Genomic DNA, 22754 nt, shown 5'->3' with positions numbered 1-22754 from the left:
TCCCCACTTTGTGTCCACTGACACTGCAGGAGATGGAGGAGAGCCTCATTACTGGCCTGGGGAATGGGCTCCCTACCTGGCCTTCTTTGATTTCATCCCACGGTTGGTATTAGGGTATCCTGTAGGTATCTTGATATAGCCTCATGAGGGTGGAGATCTTGGCTCCACCTCTTGGCCTTTGCTGGTGTGAGTGTGAGTAGGGCCACAGTTTTTTATTTAGTGTTTTGCTGGAGCAGAATTGTTGTCTAGAAGATTCTGTCTTTGCAGGCTAACCCTTTCCTGTCTTTTGGCTAGAGAGAGCAGGGAGCTCTTTTTTTGTCTGTTAATGTTGGTGTTAATAGGTTGCTGACCTTTCCAGTGCCCAGTCTGGGATATAAGAGGCAAAAAGAAAACCCATAAAACTCACTACCATGTTGTTTCTTGGTTATCGAGGTCCCTAGCTAGTCTGCTTTCTTTTTTCCACCTTTTGGAATCTCCTTATATTTATTTTACATACAATGTCCAGGATTTTTAGCTGTACTTAAGGGGGAGGGATAGAGAAAACATGTCTACTCCATTATTCCGAGAGCAGAAGTTTTCCTGAAAACAAATACATTGCTTATCTATGTAAGCTATGGATATTTGGTGAAAAATCCTGAAGAAGGAGCAAAACTCATTTCGGGAAAGACTCCCAAATCAAAAACCTTGACTTCTTTTTTTTCTTCCTTCCATTCTTTGAGGGAGAGAGGATCAAAACTTTCCCAATTGGATTTGGTAAGAGTGACATATTCTGAAACTTCTCTGGATTTCTAAAGGTGGTAAAATTCCGCTATAAGCAGGGGTAGAGGGAATGTGTACCATAGTCCTTATTGCTATCTGGGGTAATTCCCTGCTCTGTGTCCAGGAAATGGAGTACTTTGCACCTAAAGCTAGGTTGGTAGTGTGGGCTACACCTACATATCTATATCTAGATATACCTACACTTACGTATATCTAGATCTCACTATTCTTTTTATTTTTTTTTTAGTTTAAATTCAATTAGTTAACATATAATGAATTATTAGTTTCAGATGTAGAGTTCAGTGATTCATCAGTCTTTTAACATACCCAGTGCTCATTACATCACATGCCCTCCTTAATGTCCATCACCCAGTTACCTAATCCCCCAACCCCTTCCCTCCTGCAACTCTCAGTTTGTTTCCAATGATGAGAATCTCTTAAGGTTTGTTTCCCTCTCTGATTTTGTCTTGTTTTATTTCTCCTTCTCTTCCCCTATGATCCTCTGTTTTGTTCCTTAAATTCCACCTATGGGTGAGTAGATCTCATGATTCTGAACACTTAAAGCAAACTGAGATTTTTGTCCAGGTATATTTAGACAGGGCAGCTTTGGGATTTGCTGCATTTCACTACACATACAGCTTTCTTTCTCTACTGAGTTATCCCTGCCAGTGATGGTACTGAGGCTGAAAGGCTGGGGAAATCATAACCCACATGTCCTGCCAAATGTACGGGTATAAAGACAGTACCTTGATATGCAATTTCCAGAGCATGGACAGTTCCATAATGCTACATCTCATGTCATTAAAAATTAAAGAATCAAACCAGATAAGATGGTTCCCTATTTCCAACTCTGTCCCCCCCAAAAAAAGAAATATAGAAGTCAACACTTCTACAATAATTTGTTTGCTCCAGTGAAGTTGAGTAAAGAAATTAGTTGCACCTAAATGGGACAATAAAAACTGGGTAAAATTGAAACCTATGAGTCGGGTATCATATTAGTTGAAGGACATGGCCTTAGGGACTACGATACAGCAGAAAGAACTCATCTCTAAAATTGGGCTTAGAGTGTTTGCTTGTTATTCAGACAGCACTGTCTTGGGAATATGTAGCTCCTAAGTCCTGTGACTTGGTCTCAAATTTCTGACTTTTAAGGACCTTTTACTACGGTTCCAAATTTAGCCTTGTAACCTTGACCTACCTGAGCCAGTAAATTTACTTTCCAGAGGTATAAGTAAGTGACTTTATGAATTAAAATATTTGATGTTTAAGAGAATCTGATGTATTAGCCTTCAATTTGGGAAGTAAAATTTTAGGCTTGAGAATTTAAGAGGACTAAGGGAATTGGACAAATATTTATAAGTTTGATTTTTTAGATGTATAGGGTTGGGTTAATTTAGAAAGGCTTTGCCTGATAGGGTTGTTGGCTTTGGCATTCAAAATACTTAAAAAAAAAAATATATATATATATTAAATGCCACGTAGTTAAAAATATTTAAAGAAATGTAATTTTTATTTTTAAAAAGGGGAAGTCTAGTGTCATGTTTAAGAGCATGGCCCCTGGAACCAGATTATGTAGGTCAAGGGTCATTAAACTATGGCCTGTTGCCTGTTTCTATACAGTCTGCCAGCTAAGGATAGTTTTGACATTTTTAAACGGTTAAAAAAGATCAAAAGAATACTTTTGTGATGTGTGAAAATTATATAAAATTCAAATTTCAGTGTCCATAAAAAATGTTATCAGAATATGACCATGCTTGTTCGTTTGTATATTATCTTTGGCTGCTTTATGCTATAAGAGCAGAGCTGAGTGGTTGTGACAAAGACTGTGTGACCTGAAAAGATAGTATTTACTGTTTGGCTCTTTACAGATAAAGCTGGGTGATCCTGGTGTAGGTTCCAAACACACCCTAGCTACTTATTAGTATGAGGTTGGGCCAATCATTTAACCTCTCCGTGCCTTGATTTTCTCTTCTGCAAAATGGGTAGAATTATAGTTGCTATTATGAAGTTATTTTGAGGGACACCTGGATGGCTCAGTTGGTTAAGAGTCTGCTTTCAGCTCAGGTCATGGTCCCAGGGTCCTGGGATCAAGTCCCCCATTAGGCTCCTTGCTCAGTAGGGAGCCTGCTTCTCCCTCTGCCTGCTCTTCCTGCCTCTCCCCCTGCTTGTGCTCTCTCTCTCTCTCTCTCTGACAAATAAATAAATAAAATCTTTATGGAGTTTTTGTGAGGATGAAATAAATTGATAATTGAAAAATGCTTAGAACAATGCCTGGCACACAGTAAATATAGTCTATATCTAAAGATTGGAAAACTTTAACCCGTTAAACTTGAGTTACTCAATCATTAGTTAAAACAATAAGAAGAATTTGGGGCACTTGGGTGGCTCAGTTGGTTAAACGTCTGCCTTCTGCTCAGGTCATGATCTCAGAGTCCTTGGATGGAGCCCCATGTCTGGCTCCCTGCTCAGCGGGGAGTCTGCTTCTCCCTCTTCCCCTGCTCCTCTCTTCACTTATGCTCCCTCTCTCTCAAATAAATAAATAAATAAATAAATACTTAAAGAAAGGAATAAGTAGAATTAAAGTATGCAATGAAATTTTCATTTTATAAAACTTATTAGGGGGTGCCTGGGTGGCTCCGTGGGTTGAGTCTCTGCCTTTGGCTCAGGTCATGATCTCAGGGTCCTGGGATTGAGCCCCAGGTCTAGCTCTCTGCTCAGGAGGGAGTGTGCTTCCCCCTCCACCCCCATGCCTGCCTCTCTGCTTGCTTGTGGTCTCTCTCTCTCTGTCAAATAAATGGATAAAATCTTAAAAAAAAATTACTTTCATGAATAGAATAAAAATTTGAAGTTGAATTTAGTATTTTAAATCTAGAACTTCAATAAATTGAATGTTAAACACCCAACTAGTTTTATTAGTCCTTTCTTAGCCTTGAGTCCCTCTTGGACTTGTAAGCCAGGTTCTGTACAGAATTCTATGGTCTGGGAGACAAAGCTCTTTGGGACTTATAAATAGGGCTTCCTTGAGACTGGGAGGCAGTGTTTCATAACAGGTAGGTATTTGGAGTTATGTCTGGATTGAATTTTTACTTCCTAGCTGTGTGATTTTGGGTGTCATCTGCAAAGTGGGGTCGGAAATACCTATTTCATAGGGGTATTATGAAGATTAAAAGCATCACAGCCCATAAAGTGTTCAGTGCAATGCCTGGGTTTTAGTAAGCATCAAATAAACACCAGTTATTATCATTATTATCATCTCCTAGGAGGTGAGCACCTAATGAATTATTGATAATCAGTTACTAAACTCCTAGCAGAGCAGGTGACTATGTGTGTGGTATGATTTGAGTGGTACCGGGAAGTCATTTCTGGTTGCCTTGATTTTCTAAAATTCTACTATATCATGTGCTTTCAGTTAAATATTCCCCTCTGCAGGGATCCTTTACATGCTACAGAGTGTCCCTTCCTCCTCGGCATGGTTTAGTTTACTAGGTACTAGTTATTTTCTTTACAGTGGCAGCCTGAGAAGAGTGAACATGCCAGGACTGGGATTTGTGTTCTCCAGGGAAAAGGGGCGGAGTGGGGTGGGGGTTCTGAAGGATGGTGAAAAGGTAAGGAAAAGGAGAAATTCTGCACAATCTCCAGGTTTGCCCTGCCATTCTGTTCCCCTGAGGTGTCAGAGCAGCTTCTTTATTTTTCCAGGGAGGAGTTTACAGAGCCAAGCCCCTCTGGTCCCAGGGGGCCTGAACCTTTGAAATCTGCGGGACAACCAGGAAACAAGTGTGGCCCAGGGCGCCACCTGCTGTCTACCTGTTTCCTCTCCTGCACCCTGGGATGGGATGGTGCTTCTTTTCCCTCTGGTACTAACCTGTCCTTGCTCAACGATCAGCAGCCCCAAGCCCCTTCTGCCCTTCTTTGTGGCACTAGGACTCCCTTGGTCTTGGGAGGTGAGATATAAGGAGCTAGGTGAGATATAAGGGTTTCTCTCCTGGAGACCTTGAAGTTTGACATCAGAGCCAATGCTGTGGCAGATGGTGGGGCCTGAGGCTTATCCCGTGATTAAAAATCATTTCTTGGATCATGTCTGGCTTTCCCAGTCTGGAGAATAGGGCCACCATGGTGACCTTGACCATGGGTGAAGGAGGAACGAGGGGAAAGGAGTGATTCACTGTGCACCTTCCCTGTATGTTACCAGTTTGAGAACTGCGGATGCGTTGGACCTTATTTTAGTCTCCGGAATTTGTCATCATCCAGTGCTATTTTCCCCACTACACAGTGGCAGAGGGATTGGGGGCAGGCCTCTGTCTCCAAGGAGACTGTGACGATGTCCCACTAGGGGCAATTTGGAAGTGGACAACCTTAAGGAGAGCGCTGAAGAACGCTTAGGATTTGACCCTTGGAATTCCCGTGTGAGGGCCTTTCTCCTACCTGCTTTGGGGCTTAGGAAGACTAGCCAGCCCCTTTTTAGAAGGGGCAACCGAGGCCAGAAAGGGCAGGGAATCCCCATGGGTCACAATGTGCCACCAGGGAACTCAGGGTGGGCTGAAACCAGGATTACGTTCCTTAGCTCTCCCTCAAAGCTCAGGAAGCCCCTCCTAGCTCCATTCTTCTTTGAGCTTCCCATCAAACGGGTCCTAGTGCCAAGGATCCTTTTGAATGCTCTCAGCGTCGCCGCTTCAAGACTTCCCCTTTAAGGCGTTCTTCCCCTTTAAGATTCACGGCTCCATCCGTCACGCTGCGTCGCAGCCTTAAGGCCCCGCCCCTACAAACAGCTTTCCGCAGGGCAGTGACTGGTGCGCGGCCTCCACGGCCCCTTTAAGCTCGAGCCCCGCCCCTTGCATCCTGCCCCCTCCCCTCCCCACCCCCTTTAGCCCGCACCAGGTGCCCGGGCGGGTCGTGCGGCGCGGCGAGGCGCGCGACGGTGAGCGCAGGGCCCCAAGGGGGCGCGGGGACTTGTTCCCGGTCTTCCCCTGTCCGGGCCTGTTCCTCGCGGGTCCCGGGGGCGGAGCTGGAGTTGCGACTGGGGCGGGGGTAATGGGTGGTCCAGAGCGCTGGAGGGGTGGGCCGGCACCCACCTAATAGGGGGAGGGGCTCAGGTGACTTAGGGGGAAGGAATGGGTCCCTGCGGAGCTCGAGGGACACGAGAGGTTTGGGGGACCGGGCTTACGCTCTGGCGGCGTTCTCCCTCTTCATTGCCCGTCCATTGCCCGGGTAGAGCCCAATTGCGGAATTGTCCTCCTTAGACCCCTGGGGTTCCGGTCCCTCTGTGGGGGGCGACCGCCGGCCGGTGTCGCTGCCTGGGACCGCAGTCGTGGAGGCCGCTGGAGAGGCCGAGGCTGAAAGCGGTGGCCTTTGAGGGGGGCGGCAGGAGGGCACCGGCCCCCTCTCGGACTCCTGGCAGAGGTGGGGGCCATAGCAAAGGGCACAGGGGTGGAGGGTGGCGAGCGGCTAACAACCTGGGACGGACGTTCGCCCGCCTCCGCCCAGACGTGGGCTGAGTGTGGGTTGAGGAAGGATCTGGCAGCCGGACCTCAGTTCCAAACCTTCTCTGCCCAGCAGTGGGCTGGCGGTCACCATGGCAATGCGGGAGCTGGTGGAGGCCGAATGCGGGGGTGCCAACCCACTCATGAAGCTGGCTGGGCACTTCACCCAGGACAAGGCCCTTCGGCAGGAAGGGTTGAGGCCTGGCCCTTGGCCCCCAGGAGCCCCGGCCACAGAGGCGGTGAGTGTACTTGAGGTAGAAAACTCAAAGGGTGACCTGGGATAGAGGGGCCAAATGAACACGTTGGGATAACTGCTTTCTCTGTTGTGTTGCAGATAATAGTAGTTATCACTTAATGAGTGTTTACTTAACACTGTACTAAGCATTGTACATCCTTATACAGATGAAGGCAGTCATTTTGTAGATGAAGAAACTGGGGCTCAGAGAAGTTTTGTGACTTGCCCAAGGTCACTCTAAATGCTAGAGCTGGAATCTTAACTCCTGTTAACTGAGTTGGGTATGTGGACTTCATTACTGTATCATAATGCTTCCCTTTTTTTTCTGTCTTAGGTCTCTAAGCCTTTGGGAGTAGCCTCTGAAGATGAGGTAAACATACCAGTCTCTTCTGCTCCATTTTTCTTTTGCCTATTGTGTTTTTACTTTAAACATGGCTCATTTATATTTCATTCTTTGGAGCTTCCTGACTAAAAGAGATTTGCCTTATTTCTTCTCCTGCTTGGTATTAAAAGTGTACTGAGTATTTTGACATTTGTAGTTTCTGTGTTTCCCTTTCCTTGTATTTGATGTAACTGTCTCCCATTCATGGGACCCTATCTCTTGCTGAGTTCATGTCATCATCTTTCTCATGGCAGCTGGTGGCTGAATTTCTCCAGGACCAGAATGCACCACTTGTGTCCCGTGCCCCTCAGACCTTCAAGATGGATGACCTCCTGGCAGAGATGCAGGAGATTGAACAGTCAAACTTCCGCCAGGCACCCCAGAGAGGTGGGTCCAGAGTCTGGTGGGAGGGCACATCATCATTTTCTGTGCAGATGGGACCAAGAGGATTCCATATTTGGATGCTGCTGGCATTAGGGAACTGAGATGCAGAAGGAGATAAAAGGGAAAGTGCTTTCATGTCCCTCAGGGTTCCTGAGGCATGATAGAATGATATGCATTTCTTTTTTTTTCTTAATTTTCTCTCTTTCTTTTAAGCTCCTGGTGTGGCAGACTTGGCCTTGTCTGAGAACTGGGCCCAGGAGTTTCTTGCAGCTGGAGATGCTGTGGATGTAACTCAGGATTATAATGAGACAGACTGGTCCCAAGAATTCATCTCTGAAGTTACAGGTGAGGCTTATTGTGGGTAAGTGGCTCATATGGGACAAAGTTTGATTCTTTGCCCCCAGTTCTTAGGGTATAGAGCGATTTCAGCTTCTATGACTCTTCTGGACTCTTGACTCATTTCTCTAGGGCACTGAACCTGATTTCCCCTTAGGTGGTAGTAGGGAGTTATTGAAACTTACATGAAAGAAGGGATTGGGTTTGAACTGGGTAAGAGATTTTGGAAATTATATCTATGTATCTCTTTATATGCCTCTATATAAAGAGAATGGTAGAGAGGACGAGGAGAGAGAACACGTGGAGTTAGGTACTTCTTTGTTATCTGGGACGTTATTACTGTAGTTTGGTGGTGTGGATCCACAGATTGGATGGATGGCAATGTGGCCCAGGAAGAAGTGCTAGGCATAGCCAGTGGAATTCTGGCATTAAGTCATCTTGAACAGGGACGCCTGGGTGGCTCAGTTGGTTAAGCATATGCCTTAGGCTCAGGTCATGATCCCAGGGTCCCAGGATCAAGTCCCGCATGGCTCCTTGCCAGCAGAGAGCCTGCTTCTCCCTCTGCCTGCTGCTGCCCCTGCTTGTGTGTGTGCACTCTCTCTCTGAAAAATACATAAAATCTTAAAAAATAAAAAGTCCTCTTAAACAGAGTTGGGGCCTTAGAAAATGGAATTGTGTTCAAGGGCTTGAAGTATGAGGTCTTAGAGGGCAAAGACCATATCCTGATGATAATAATAAATATTCATAATAATCACCAGTGTGTATTTACCATCTTCTAGGCTTTGTATTAAGTGCTTTCAGTGTATTATCTGTTTAATCCCTATGAGAATTCTTGAGGTAGCTACTGTTTCTATTCTCAGCATATAGATAAGAAAACAGGCTTTGAGATTAAGTGATTTGCCCAAGGTGATACAGTTTTGTAAGTGGTGGAGTTGGGATTTGACTCTGGGTTTGAATGATTCCAGACCCGGTTGGCTGAACCATGGTGCTCTACTGCCAGACCTGCACTGGAGCTCTCCAGATTCCCAGCCTCGTTTCCGTTCTCTGTCTTTGAGAGTGTCCATGCTCATCCTATCCTTTGGAATTGATTCTTCTTCCCCAAGCCTGTCTGATTAGGGGCATGGGGAAAAGGCACTCTCTCTCTTCAGCTTTCCTCTTCCTCATTGCTTTCAAAGAGAAGCACTTGCTAGCTTTTTTCTAAGTTAAGAAATTAAGAATAACAAGACATACAAATGGAAAAAGTTAGAAAGATTCTAGACTCTCAGGGCACTCATCGTCATAGTTCTTGAACATTCTTGAGATCATTAATGGCAGCTCTTTGTTTTTTCCCGCCATCGTTTTTATTCTCTAAAAATAGGGCTTTCTCTCTCTAGAAGAAAATCCCACATCTAACAACTAAAGCTCATCTTTAGTAAAAGCTATTGATCTCTTTTATAGTGACTGCCTTTCCCACCCTTAAGTGGGAAGTTTAAGGTAGAACGATAGATATTCTTGGTTTCATTAGTGGTACTTTGCACTTGATAATCTTCATTTGGTCTTCATGGTTACACTTAGCTGGTAGGTATTCCTTCCCTATTTTATAGATAAGGAAACTGAGATTCGGAAAGGTTAACTACTTGGTTCAGAGTCACTGAGGAACATTCTCTACGCTCCATACTTAAAACCATTACTCTATCATTGAGACTCCTCTTCAGGGAACTGCCTCAAGTGAAAATCTGAGTTGTAGCAAACACCTTCCACCAAACAAACTCAGTTTTTCATACAAACCTTAGACTTAAATGCGACCTCTTTATCGTAGAGGGACTTCTTTTGTAATGTGTGGGCATCTGTCATTTTTGGTAACTCAGAAAAAAAAGGTCACTGCTACTATGAGCATTGAGATTGATGAGATTTTTGTTATAATGATCAAAATTGCTTGAAATCAGTGAAAGCTTCCTTAACCTGTAAGTGAAAAACAACTTTAGAAAAATGAGTTGGACCTCTCTTAACTTGTTAAGTCCTCTTTGGGAGATTTCTTCTGTTTTACACATTCTTTTGGGACTGTGCCTGCTTCATGGAGACAAGAAGGTGGAGAGCTGGAAAGGGAAATTGAGCTTTTGGGGTCTGTCTTCATAAAAATGCCAGTTGCTGCAGTATATTGCTTTGTTGGTACTGGACCTTCAGTATTTATTGAACAAATGAATTGAGATCTGGGAGAAAGCTAAAGGAAATTAATTTTCTGGTAATTCATTTTTTATTATCGTAATGTTTGTGGCTGATATTATATTGATGATATAGGTTACCAATTGCTTTATGGATAAGTAGACTTCAAGATGAAAGGAGGTTATATTTAAATCCTTTTTATCTTCAAATCCCTGTTGTTAAGATTCTAGTTTAAAAGGAGCTTGACAGTTCATTTTTTTTCTTGTATTAGTGTTTTATTTGGAAATAATTATAATTTCACTGGAAGTTGCCAAAAAAATGTAGAGGAGAGTTCTGTGTATCTTTCACTCTGTTTTCCCCAGTGGTAATATTTTGCATAACTGTTAGTTATATACAGTATCAAAGTCAGGCAGTTGCCATTGGTACAATCCATAGAGTTTATTAAATCACACCAGTTTTATAGGCCTTTGTGTGTGTTTATGGTTTTGTGCCATTTGATCATGTGTGCAGATTTGTGTAACTGCCACCACAATCGAGTTACAGAATTAATCCATCACCACGTGAAGCTCATTTTTGAGTCTGCCATATTTCTTGTTGCAATCCAGCCCCCACCCCTGCCCTTAAATCTCCTGGGCCAAATAATGCTCCATCTTGTGACTATAGGGATGAAATACGTCTTTAAGGGATTTTGAATTTAGACAGCCTCAGCTAACATGGTGTGTGAGGTTCCTGCGGTAATCATGAGAGAGAAACCCGAACTTTCCTAGGAAGGGCGGTAGACAGCAGTAGCAGGTGGTGAGTGTCAATCCGTCTCCCCCAACGGCAGCCGAAGAGACTGTGGATGAAAAGGAGTAACAATCTCACTGTGATGTTTTCTACTTTCGGTATGGGTTTGCTGTGAGCAGACAGTAATGATAATAATAACTAACATTTGTTACTCTGAGCTTAATGTGTGCATTAGCTCACTTGGTCTTTACAACAATTCCTATGTAGTAGCTATTATTATCTCTATTTTATAGATAAGGAAAGGGAAACTTAAGGTTTAAGTACCTTGCACAGTGAATAAGTGGTGGTGTTGGGATTTGAGTGTCCAGTAGGCTGATCTGGAACCTACATTCTTTACCATTGATTGGGCTCTTTAGTAAACTCAGAAACCTTCACAGATAAGGGTGGGAAGTTCGGAGTTTTTGACTTTGGAGCTTGGGCTGGATGTGCCAAGGAACACACAATGAGAAACTAAGACAACATTCTGAGTTGGATATTTGGTATCTAGGTTGTTGGTTCTAACTCTACTAATTTATGTGACCTGGGATAGTCCCTTCTTGGATGTAGGTCTTAATTGTTTCAATCTCAGGTATCCAAGAGGATCTCATTTTCTGTAAGAATTTATTGAATAATAGTGTGAAGGCCAAATAGAATTCTTTTGGTCATTTCATTTTGACTCCTTTTTTGGAGCAGGTTTCCAGTGCCAGGAAATTCTGAGGCTTGTGGCTAATATGGTAAAATACCAGATCATGGCTGTTTGAAGATGACTTTTCTCACCTCTGGGATTTTTTTCTAATCTGCCTCATGTCCCTTTTAAAGTCCAGGTGGTTTGTATTTTTTCCATTGCCTCTTGTCCTTGAAAGGAGCATTTCACAGAAACAGTATTCTCTATAATTTGAGGAGTACTTGTGGCCAGAGTAGGGTTTGCAAAATCCTCTAGTTGAGAGGAGGAGTGACTGGAGAGTAAGGAGGAGAAGTGGCTAGTTTTCAACAGAATGGGACAAAGGGACCAGGAGGCGTTGTAATGTCTACTTAAGTGTTAAGGTATCTCCTTACTAAGTCTCCGCTCTTGAGCCAACAGTCTAGTTGGGACAAAGGAAAGAGAATGGTGAGGGAATCTGGATAAAAATGTTGAGAGTTCTTGAAGTTAAGAGGTTGATCAAAAAAAAATCATCAACCACATCTTTTGTTATATTAGTAATATTTATTATTTATAATTAAGTGTATTTTGAGAGTCTGGGTGCCCCCACCCCCGCTTTTTTTTCAGATTTTGACATTACTTTCTCAGATGTTGGGTTTACTTTGTTGAAATTGTTCAGGCAAAGTCTCGGTAAATAGAATAGACTGTTCTGTTAACATATTTAATACTGAGGGGATGAATCTGCCTTCTCAGTGTTAAAAGCAATGGCAAATCTTTAAATTGGGGACAAATAGGACGAGCACTTCAGTGTTGATGTGGAAAGGTATGGATGCAGAGCAGAAGGAAAGGATACCAAGGCTCCTGACTTCTGTGTGTTTACTTGGTCTTTAGGGCACCTTTGAACCATGTCTTAAAGCTTTCGTTTTGTTTTAGTTTGGGTTTTTTTTTCTGGCCCTGGAATAGTTCAGGACAAAGTCCTGGAGGTTGAGAAAGAGTTTAGTGCCCTCGTTTGATCTGAGACCTTGGTGTGTTTATTATGATGTTGCAGTGACGCCCTTTGTCACTAGAGCTTCTGAGACAGTTTCCGGAATTACACTTAAAACATAGCCCTCAGAATGAATCAAAAGTCAGACTAGTGTTTTTTCCTGGGGGAGGGGTGGTCTGCGGGAGCCGGTGAGAGAGCAGTAAACCTCCTGCGTCTTGATCTGGGTGGCGGTGATCCAAGTCACTCATGTCGGAGTTCATCAGGCAGCACGCTTACGTTTGGTGCACTGTATGTACTTTCATGCTTGCATGTTCCATCTCAGCTAAAAAAATGGAACAGACATCCAATGGGAAGAGTGGACCAATAATGTATTTTTAAATTCTAGCCCTGCATTCTGCTTCTCAGAGTCTCTAGGTAGTTGTATTAAGAGGAAACATGAGGCTTGTTTTCTTGGGAGAGGGTTAACTCTATTGATTGGAACGCACCAGAGCTTTGGTTAAGGAGCAGGGGCTCTTCTGTTCTCCCATAGCTCCTTACCAGCTGGCCACAGTACCTTTGAGGAAGGTGGAGGCCCTCAGCACCCGCTATTTCTTATTGAAGTCTCTGACACTTCAAGCAAAAAGGTTTGGTCTGTCTTCCTTTCCTGAGTCTCCTCATTTGTTCTCTTGTTTCCATCTCCATAAACTTCTACCCCAGGCCCCTTGGAAGTAGGTTGTGTATTGAGAATTCAGTAGTGTTTTCTTTTGACCAGGAATCTCTGAGGTATTCAGTAGGATCTCATCTGCTTTGGCTTGGGTAAAAGAGTACGTGTCGTACTCTCCCTTTCCCTGATCCCTCCCTGAGCCCTGTTTGATTTCTCCATGTCTGTTCCTTGCAGATCCTTTGTCTGTTTCCCCTGCCCGCTGGGCCGAGGAGTATCTGGAACAGTCAGAGGAGAAGCTGTGGCTGGGAGAGCCGGAGGGAACAGCTGCCACAGATCGCTGGTGAGTGTAGCTACTTCTTTCTGGATGGATCCCTGTGAAAGGAGTACTAGATGGTTTTCCCAGCCTCCCTCATCTCCTCCATCCACATTCTCAAACCGACTTGCAGTCCCCTCATTTTCTGTGTTAAGGTTCCCATTTGTATTATTACCCTAGAAGTTTGTCTCACATCCAGTTGAGTCAAGAATCTGTCTTAACCAGAATTTCATAACTTTAGCTTATGCACCCTGTTCCCTCTTTACTTTAGAGGCTACTGCTGTATTCCTTCTCTCTATAAATGGGTGTTTGGGAAAGGGAAGGATAAAAGAATGTAGCTAGTGCTTTGCCACTTCTGGCCAGGTGTCCTTTTTTAATGTAACTTGGAATTTGTAGGTCCTTAATAAGAGAGTAGGACCACTCCCCACCCCCCACCCCCGCCTCGGGACCCAGGAACTGTGATTGCCATGGGCTTGGAGTAGGCAGTAGTGTGGGGAAGGTGGTGTCAGACTAGTGCGTGGAACTGGTTTGTCCTTACCTGTTCTAGGTATGATGAATATCATCCCGAGGAGGACCTGCAGCACACAGCCAGTGACTTTGTGGCCAAGGTGGATGACCCGAAATTGGCTAACTCTGAGGTGAGCCACATCTCACTGCTGCTTTGCCCAGCAGAGCTGGTCTTGGAAGTCAAGAGTCTAGCTTCTCTTACCCCAGTTTAAAGAGAAGGAAATAAGATCCAAAGTCCATTCCTTCTGTCTGGAGAACAGAGACTTAGGATCCTTCTTCTTCCTTCTAACATCCTTTCTCTCATTTCCTTGCATACTAACCCTTTTGCTTTTCTGTGTCTTCTCAAATATTTAAGGCCAGAAATCCCTTTCTTTTTGCTCTCAACGTTTTTCAGGGTCTTTAGCAAGTCTTGTCTATAGTCAGAGATGGTCAGGGGGAGGGGGAAGTGCAGGTGTCTCTTGGGCATGGTTGAGAGTACACACCTGGAAGTCCTCTCCCAAGTGGCCTCTGTGTGTCTCTGTGCCCCAGTTCCTGAAATTCGTGCGGCAGATTGGCGAGGGGCAGGTGTCCCTGGAGTCCGGTGCAGGGTCGGGCCGAGCTCAGGCAGAACAGTGGGCAGCAGAGTTTATACAGCAGCAGGTAGGACATTGTCACTTCCCAGTCCCACTTTCAGAGCCGGCTGGTGCCCCAGGCCTCGGGTTCAGCGTTCAGGGGTTCCAGACGGGAAAGCGATTTTACTGCCAACGTGTCTTGGTAGCATCCAGGTCCTGAGCGGGTGGGAAAGAGAGTCTGAGAATGTCCTCAGAAGTGTCCAGGTTGCTGGTGTTCAGTGGGTGTTCAGTGGGTAGAAAGTTGGTGGTGGTATGACCATCCTTCTTTGTCACAGGGTACATCAGAGGCCTGGGTTGACCAGTTCACAAGACCAGTAAACACAGCTGCCCTTGATATGGAGTTTGAACGAGCCAAGTCAGCTATAGAGGTGAGAGCAGGTAGTACAGGAGCAGACGCCTAAGGGAACACACTCCATTGGACAGTGGCGTGTGAGCATCACCGATGATGAACGTCGTATGCTGTAGTGGTCCTGGACGCTCTGTGTCAGAACTGCTGGGGCTAGGGTGGGTGACTGTCAAAAATGCCAGTCCCAGGCCATCACCTTCCACTGCAGGATTGGAATCTGGGGGTAGGACCCAGAGGCTTTTGGACGCTTTGACATTTAGGATTTACTGTCGTAGGGAAGCCATCCTAGAGGCGCTGAGGGTGGAGTGGGGTGGTCATGATGGATCTCCTTTTTCTACCTGCCTTCCCTTCCTTACAGTCTGATGTCGATTTCTGGGACAAGTTGCAGGCAGAGTTGGAGGAGATGGCGAAACGGGACGCTGAGGCTCACCCCTGGCTTTCTGACTATGATGACCTCACATCTGCTTCCTATGATAAGGTAGGAATTCTGTTCTCAGATCACAGGGTTTCTTTGTTATGTTGTTTCTCCTCTCATCCTGAATGAAGGGCACTTCCTTGCAAGTAATTACTTCCTTGAGCCCCTTTCTGTGAAAGGAAATCTGAATCATTCCCTTGTCCCACTCCTCTTTAGAAATTGAAGGTATGCTTTATTCTTAGAACATACAGATTAATAATAATAGACTGTCCTTGTCAAATCATGATAAGACGGTGATGTAATACCTGTGACAGAGATTTGCATGGGATGCATTCAGAACACAGATGAAGGAGCTCTGCTTTGGAGGTTGATTGGGAGATTGGTGTAATTCCTTTGGTAGAGAGTAGTAATTGGTAGACTATGTCTTTGTTGCTACATCTTAGTATCTGTTTTTTTTTTTAATTCACAAATTTATTTTAAAAATTTATTTTAAAATTAAAAATTATTATAAAAAATGGATCTTTTTCTCTAAGTACTGACCATGTGTACCAATTTAGGGTATTTGCAAAGAATTATATTAAATAAAATGTTAGGAAAATTTCCCAGCCAGTCATTGGTCAAAGATAATCTAGTTTCGTACATAGCATAGACTTAGACTTAGAAGCGTATGCTATTTCAGAGGTATTACTATAGAAAAAAATGTACTTTGAGGTTGTAGGGTATTTAGGGATGTGGTTAATAATTGAACTGCTAAGTTGAAGCATGAGAGGGAAGGGAGAGAATTATTGGGTTTTGAAAGAAGCAAAACAGGAACTGAGGAGGTGAGTAGCGATGCCTCTTCCCAGCTCAGATCTGGTTGGGAAAGGATTCTGGCGCTAAAACCAGGGCCTGAGATGTGGAGCTGGATGCTGGAGGTAGATCTTGACATCAGGGAGCTGTGTGTGCAAAGATAAAGAAGAGTGAAGTTCAAGATAACTTTAAAAAGGTTAGCATTTGAAAGCCAATGAAAAACTTAATACTGGGAAAAATAGGGTTTTGTTTACTATTGCAGTCTAATTTTTTATGAGCTGTCCTGTTAGTAGAAAACAGCTTACTTCTTGGAACCTGCTTTGTGTTTTGCCATAATGAGTTTCTTCTATAGAATTCTGAGGAGGAAGAACTCAAGGTAATACCCGGTATAATACCTGGTAATACCTGGAGATAATACATTTATTAACTTGTATTAGCAATTTGGTAAGTTGCATAGGTTCTCTTAGCTTACAAATGGCAAATTATAAATTTTAGGTGAAAATTTCTGTGCTTTGATAAATACAGATATTGCACTGATTTTGTATGAATAGCATTTTTTACTCTCATGTTAATGACTTGCTAGGTGGAATATAATTTTTTTAATAAAGTTTTTAATTCAGAACTTATGTTTTTAGATTTTTGAACCCTATTTGTTATCATTGGTACCTTGAGATAGTGCAGATGTAGGACTAGAAATATTTGCATTAATGTTCCACAGAAATGTGCTCTACTTTGTTACTCACTAATAATGAATGATTCAGATTTTATCTGGCTTTATTCTAACTATTACTGAATTATATGTCAGTAGTGCTTTTTTTGCTTTTAAATGTGACTCTGACCCTGATTGTTCTATAAATTCATGGGTCTCTGAAAAATACTATTTTTTACTGGATGGTCCTTAAATTTTCAAGACAACTTAACATGTGTACCTCAAGCAGATAGTATATTCTTTTAGCATAAAGAGAAGTTTCTGCGATGGGACGGACTCTTAGTAGAAGGGCAGAAGCTGTGTGATCCTTTGAGATTTCAGAGTAGACCAGACAATGGATCAGACCTAATGACTAGCTCAGGTTAGACATTTTAGGTTGCAGCAGTGATCATAAGCTCATGCTGCATTCTTTGGCGGGCTGTTGAAGCTTCCTCCAGCATATTCTTGTTCCCGTTGTGCACGTATTCTAATTATGAACAATTCCTCTCTGATCAGCAGTTGATAAAATGGCAAGGAGGCTAGACAGCGCAGACGAGGGAGCACTTAGGGAACCCTGTGGTTGCAGTCTGATGGCCTTGATGTGTTACATTGTCTTTTCAGGATAATGCCTATTTTATGAATAGTATTTTATGCCTTTTTTTTTTTTGAAGATTTTATTTATTTGACACACACAGAGAGATCACAAGTAGGCAGAGAGGCAGGCAGAGAGGAGGGGGCGGGAAGCAGGCTCTCTGCCAAGCAGAGAGCTGGATGCGGGACTCGATCCCAGGGCCCTGGGATCATGACCTGAGCCGAAGGCAGAGTCTTAACCCACTGAGCCATCCAGGCACCCTGTTTTATGCTTTTTTTTGTTTTTTTAACGTTTCCATAGCTGTCCATGTTTCCGCCTCCCATCCTAGTCACATGTGCGACCACGCCATCGTGGGGACACTACCCGCACCATGGCCACCATGGCCACTGGCTGTCCCACCACCAGGCAGTTTTCTGTTCTCACAGCATGGAAGTCAACACTGTCGGTGCCTCCCTCTCTCCCCTGGACGCTCTTCTTCTCTTGGCTTTGGTGACAGCTCACTTTAAAGCTCTACTACTTCCCAGGCCCCTCTGTCTTGCTCTCCTTTTCAGTTCCTCTTTCTTTGTTGAAATTCCAAATACTGGAGTGTCTCAGGGCTCTGTCTCGGGTCTCCTTCTTTCATTATCTTAGTTTTTCCTTGGTAATCTATATTTAAATAACTCCTGATCTATGTTTCCAGTTTTTTTTTTTTAATTTTATTTTTTTATAAACATATTTTCCCCCCCCCAGGGGTACTGTTTTATGCTTTTTGATAATACAACTTGGGTGAATATTCTTATTTGATGCTCTCAATAGCTCTGAGAGGCAGGAATTAATTTCATTATGATATTGTGTTATAGATGATGGTGATCTCTGTTTCCTACAGGGTGGCTTAAGGCGTGGATCGATGATAGATAGGAATTGAGGTTGAATGTGGTAAACTGGAGTAGGGGTTAGCAAGCTATGGCCTGCAGTAAGTCTGGCCTGTCACCTGTTTTTGCCTGGCCTGTGAGCTGATAGTGGCTTTAAATGGTTGAAAAAAATTGAAAAGTACTATTTTGTGACATGTGCAAATTATACAAAATTCAAGTTTTGCTGTCTATAAATAAGGTTTTATTGGAACACCGTAATACTTATTTGCTTACCTATCTGTGGCTCCTTTCTCTCTCCAAAGGTGGAGTTGAGTAGTTGCGACAAAATATTTATTTACTTATTATGTGGCATTTTACAGAAAAGACTTGCTGATTCCTGGTCTAGGGACATTTTCTACCATCTAAGTTTTCATATTGTACAGAGATTTCCCAGGCACATTACCTATTCTCAACATGAATAGACTTTAAATATGTTTATTTTTAATCCATCTCCTATAATATGTCTTGTTTTTTAGACTTCCATCGTAATTATGTAATTTTGGTTCATCACAAATAATTTACATCTGATCGCTTATCATCGTTTAGAACTTGGCTGATAAGGTTTAAGTGTTGCCAGTTTTTTATAGCAGTTCCATGGTAATAGTGAAAAGGGGACTCGCTCTTGTCTGTATTATGTATGGTTTCATTCTGACGTGTCCTTAGCTGCATTTAGAAGGGCTCTGCCTGGTAGTTTGCATCTTCTTTTCATTCTGGTGTGGTGTTTGTGTTGGTAACTCCCCAAAAGAACTCTCCCCAAAGAACATTTTATCTGCTTGTCCCAAGTCATGGGGCTTACTAATGACTCCCATTTTATCTTATTATTACTACTCTTTGCCTGACATGAAATACCAGTAGACAGAGCTTTGCATGTAGCATCATAATTCTTTCCTCAAATGAGAAATCCTCAGGAAGAAAATGTCTTTCTGAAGCATTTTCTGCCATTAGGATTTTGGTTCATCTAGCTTTCATTTACTATCAGATAGAGATTAATATTAGTAGCTTCTAAGAGTGAAATTAGTGAACAACTAAAATTTTTAGAGTGCTTGAACACATGTTATCCAGTCATGCACACAGTGTTTCTGTGAGCTGGGTAAGAGTGGCATCTGCGTGGCATCTGAGTGGTACAGTCTCTCATTCCAAATTGCATTTCCATTATTCATTTTCATACTGTTGCAGGAAAATAGGAAGTGCCCTTTGAATAGCTAAGGAGAGCTTATCTCTTAAGGTAAGATCTCATAAGATCTGCTTATCTTAAGCAAATCCTGTAAGAAATGTGTTCTGTCCAGTGGTGAGAATCAAGGATGTGGAAATACAGGCCTATAAGGACTTCCTAAAATTGACTTATTCCCAGCGTGGGTCAGAGTTTGTAGACTATTAGCTTTTCAGGAGATAGCAGCATGAGCATGATACTAAATGGATTTACTGCGGTCGTAGATGATCTCCTTTCTAATATGGAAAATTTGCCCATATTTAATTCAGATACCTTTTTGGAGGCCTTTAACTTCTCCACCTCTGTCCCGGTTGTCATCTGCCATCCCGGTACTTTGACTGTGATGGGTCTTTCTTAGGTTTTCACTTGCTTCCTTTCCCTCTAGGGGTACCAGTTTGAGGAGGAGAACCCCCTGCGTGACCACCCCCAACCTTTTGAGGAGGGGCTCCGGCAACTTCAGGAGGGGGACCTGCCAAACGCTGTGCTGCTTTTTGAGGCAGCCGTGCAGCAGGATCCTAAGCACATGGAAGTGAGTGATGCATTACTCTGGCTTCATATGAGAGCCCGTTTCCGTCAGTTTTGAGGGAAACCCCACAGAGTAGTGCAGATGGATTAGGGCCTGGGTGATGGCCTGGGATGGGGTAGTAGGAGTGAGAGGGTGAGTGGGGGGAGCCAGAGGAAGAGAGGTTGGAAAGGTGAATGCAGTGATAGAATCTGACACCTTCTTTCTAGGCTTGGCAGTATCTGGGTACCACCCAGGCAGAGAATGAACAGGAACTCTTAGCCATCAGTGCGTTGCGGAAGTGAGTACATGAATGGTGGGGTGAGGTGGTTCCTGGGCTCTGTAAATAGCCTTTGGAATGATAGGATTCCAGACCCAGATCCTTGTCTTTTTTTTGGTCACTAGCAAGAGTGTTTTCTTGTGGTGAGACTCTTAAGGTTTGGAGTGAATTGGAGATATCTTGTTCCATTCCTTCATCAGTTTTAATTTTGTATGTAGGACCCTCACTGGTTCCTTGGCTGCTAAAACCTTCTCCTTCTTGTATCTGTAATTTTTTTCAATAACACCCCTGTAGAGGAGTCCTCTGTGTCTTTAATCTGAGGGAGTTGGCAGGTGAGGCCATTGTGACTCTGCATTCTAGGACTATATTCCAGCATCACTGTGGATACCAGCTCTGCCCACTCTGTCTGAACAGGTGTCTGGAGCTAAAGCCCGATAACCGGACAGCACTGATGGCGCTGGCCGTGAGCTTCACCAACGAGTCCCTGCAGCGACAGGCCTGTGAAACCCTGCGAGACTGGCTGCGCTACACGCCGGCCTATGCCCATCTGGTCGTGCGTGGTGAAGAAGGGGCTGGGGGGTCAGGACAGGGCTCCAGCAAGCGCATCCTCGGGTCTCTGTTGTCCGAGTGAGTGAAGGATTCCTGGGATGACAGATGGTAACCTGAGCTCCAGGAGAAGGAGGGCCTTGGTTTTGGAAGCCTGGATACTCAAGGACCTCAGAGTGGGATGGGAAGCCTGGGATGCACTTGAAGGAGGTCTGCAATTCTATGGTGCAGTGCTGGGATGAAACAGAAAAACTCGTTTCTAACATGAAATTTGAGAGTAGGAGGATGACTGATAGATTGATGAATCTTGGGATATGAGTGACGAATTAAGGAATTATTTTGGAAGGGTAAGAATATAGACACATTCATCCACCTACTTTTGCATTTTTTTTTTCTTTTTCTTTCCTATTTATCTAGCTCCCTCTTTCTTGAAGTGAAAGAGCTCTTCTTGGCTGCTGTGCGCCTGGACCCTACATCCATTGACCCGGATGTGCAGTGTGGCTTAGGAGTCCTTTTCAACCTGAGTGGGGAGTATGACAAGGCGGTGGACTGCTTCACAGCTGCCCTCAGTGTTCGTCCCAATGTGAGCCTCAGGGGAGGAATGGAAATAGCACATGATTGCATCTTATTGAAGGATCATTTGTTGGGACCTTCGAAGTCACGGGAGCTTCCGTTCCATATACTGATTGCCTTGGGAGAATTGGGCAGAGAAGGCTGGGAACATTTGAAAAGAAAGGAAGGGAGAGTAACATGTATTAGCTAAACACAATGGTGACCCGGGGAGGATGGGCAGAGTTGGATCTGAGCCTAGCTGTTGTTGCTACTCCTTCCCCATCTCTATTTCAGGACTATTTGCTGTGGAATAAGCTAGGGGCCACCCTGGCCAACGGAAACCAGAGTGAGGAAGCGGTAGCTGCGTACCGTCGGGCCCTCGAGCTACAGCCTGGCTATATACGGTCCCGCTATAACTTGGGCATCAGCTGCATCAACCTCGGAGCTCACCGGTGAGAGCATCTATGGAGTAATTAGTGAATGAACTCTTTCTCCCTGCCTTTGGCTCTAGCTCCTCATTCTCCGATCCTCTATTTGACTAAACAGCCCCAGCTTTCTCCCCATGCCAGCTGATCTGCCTCCTTCCAGTAATGTTCTGCTCACCAGCTCTCCTTCTTCTTCCCCACAGGGAGGCTGTGGAACACTTTTTGGAGGCCCTGAACATGCAGAGGAAAAGCCGGGGCCCTCGGGGCGAAGGGGGTGCCATGTCAGAGAATATCTGGAGCACCCTGCGTTTGGCATTGTCCATGTTAGGCCAGAGCGATGCCTATGGGGCAGCCGATGCCCGGGATCTGCCCACCCTCCTAGCTATGTTTGGCCTGCCCCAGTGACAGTGGGATGGGCTGCCCTGTGAGTGTCTGCTTGGAGGGGTCCCTGCTTTGGACGTGACTCCCTCTCCCCAAATGGGCCTACTAAGGGGGTGGGCTGATGACCACAAGCGGTGTGGCCCCTCAGGAGCTGCCTCAATGTAGTGGGTGGGGGGTAGTCCACGTTCTTCCTGCATCTCTGTAGGAAATGAGCTGTGTTATCTCTGAGTCCCTTGGTAATTCAGGGGATGTACATTGAGCTCCAGATCTCTCTGCTCATCATGCCCTTTCTTGGTGCTGCTTTTTGGGTAGGACCCGAAGATCTAGGGTAACTGTTGTCATCAGCTGCCATTTCTGATAGGGTCTACCACATTTGTGATGTCTGTCCTTTCCCCCACTTACTGGGAACTGATAATAATACAGCCTTCTTGGTCAGTTGTGTGCAGCAGGTTCTCCTACCATCCACCTCTGAGGTGACTCCACCTGGGACAGGATGTTAGGAGTTGGCCTGTTGGGTTGAAATGTTGCTTTTGCTCAGCAGAGCTGAGTCTGATAGGGCTGCTCATAGTTCTCTTGCTCCTGGACCTCTCCTGGCTGTAGTTCAGATTCTCTGGGTACAATGCTGCATGCAGTGCTGCTGGCATCATTATTGAGGGGTCCATAGGAGTTGCTGGGGTCAGTTGTACAGAGAGTGTTTGTATGTAGGGTAGGAGGACGGTGTATTTGTGGAATGAGCCTAGGAGGGACCAGTTGGGGTCAGATCAAGGGCGCTGGTGGGAGGAAGAGCAGGTGGCCTGGGGGTGTGGTGTCTCAGAAAGGCCTGTGAGTAGGACTTGAGCTAACTCTTCTAGCAAGTTGGTTCAGAAATGACAGTCTTGCCAAATTCCTAGCAAAGAGGCAGTTCAGTGTTACCATAAGCCTTTTGTTGTGCTTCTTGAAATGTTTCTAGGGGAAAGCAT

General features: G+C 44.4%; 1 protein-coding gene across 9 annotated transcripts; it reads left to right on the top strand.

Moving 5' to 3' along the window:
- Positions 1-5599: 5599 nt before the first annotated feature.
- PEX5 (peroxisomal biogenesis factor 5) lies at positions 5600-22597 on the top strand. Of its 9 annotated transcripts, none has more exons than XM_032874685.1 (16): positions 5600-5674; positions 6313-6475; positions 6806-6841; positions 7108-7240; positions 7451-7582; positions 12983-13088; positions 13609-13699; positions 14097-14207; positions 14455-14547; positions 14884-15003; positions 19495-19638; positions 19842-19912; positions 20306-20518; positions 20855-21020; positions 21284-21441; positions 21618-22597. In XM_032874685.1, the coding sequence occupies exons 2-16, from the start codon at positions 6329-6331 to the stop codon at positions 21817-21819; spliced, it is 1923 nt and encodes a 640-aa protein (XP_032730576.1). In that variant the 5' UTR covers positions 5600-5674; positions 6313-6328; the 3' UTR covers positions 21820-22597. The 9 variants fall into 9 exon arrangements, with proteins under 9 accessions (XP_032730576.1, XP_032730579.1, XP_032730575.1 ...); XM_032874688.1 differs by having other exon boundaries at positions 5663-5674; positions 6310-6475; positions 14908-15003; XM_032874684.1 differs by having other exon boundaries at positions 5663-5674; positions 6310-6475.
- The last annotated feature ends 157 nt before the right edge of the window (positions 22598-22754 follow it).

This window comes from Lontra canadensis, unplaced genomic scaffold (assembly GCF_010015895.1).
Source record: "Lontra canadensis isolate GAN:19392208 unplaced genomic scaffold, GSC_riverotter_1.0 scaffold53, whole genome shotgun sequence".
Classification (NCBI taxonomy): Eukaryota; Metazoa; Chordata; class Mammalia; order Carnivora; family Mustelidae; genus Lontra; species Lontra canadensis.
The sequence above is the reverse complement of the archived record's forward strand: the minus strand, read 5'-3'. Positions and strand labels throughout refer to the sequence as shown.

Bases quoted from the DNA above. Each gene is read 5' to 3' on its own strand.
- PEX5 (XM_032874685.1), top strand. From the start codon at position 6,329: ATGGCAATGCGGGAGCTGGTGGAGGCCGAATGCGGGGGTGCCAACCCA. The intron at 14,548-14,883 runs GTGAGAGCAGGT...CCTTCCTTACAG, and splicing joins GAGCCAAGTCAGCTATAGAG to TCTGATGTCGATTTCTGGGA. The intron at 19,913-20,305 runs GTGAGTACATGA...CTGTCTGAACAG, and splicing joins GCCATCAGTGCGTTGCGGAA to GTGTCTGGAGCTAAAGCCCG.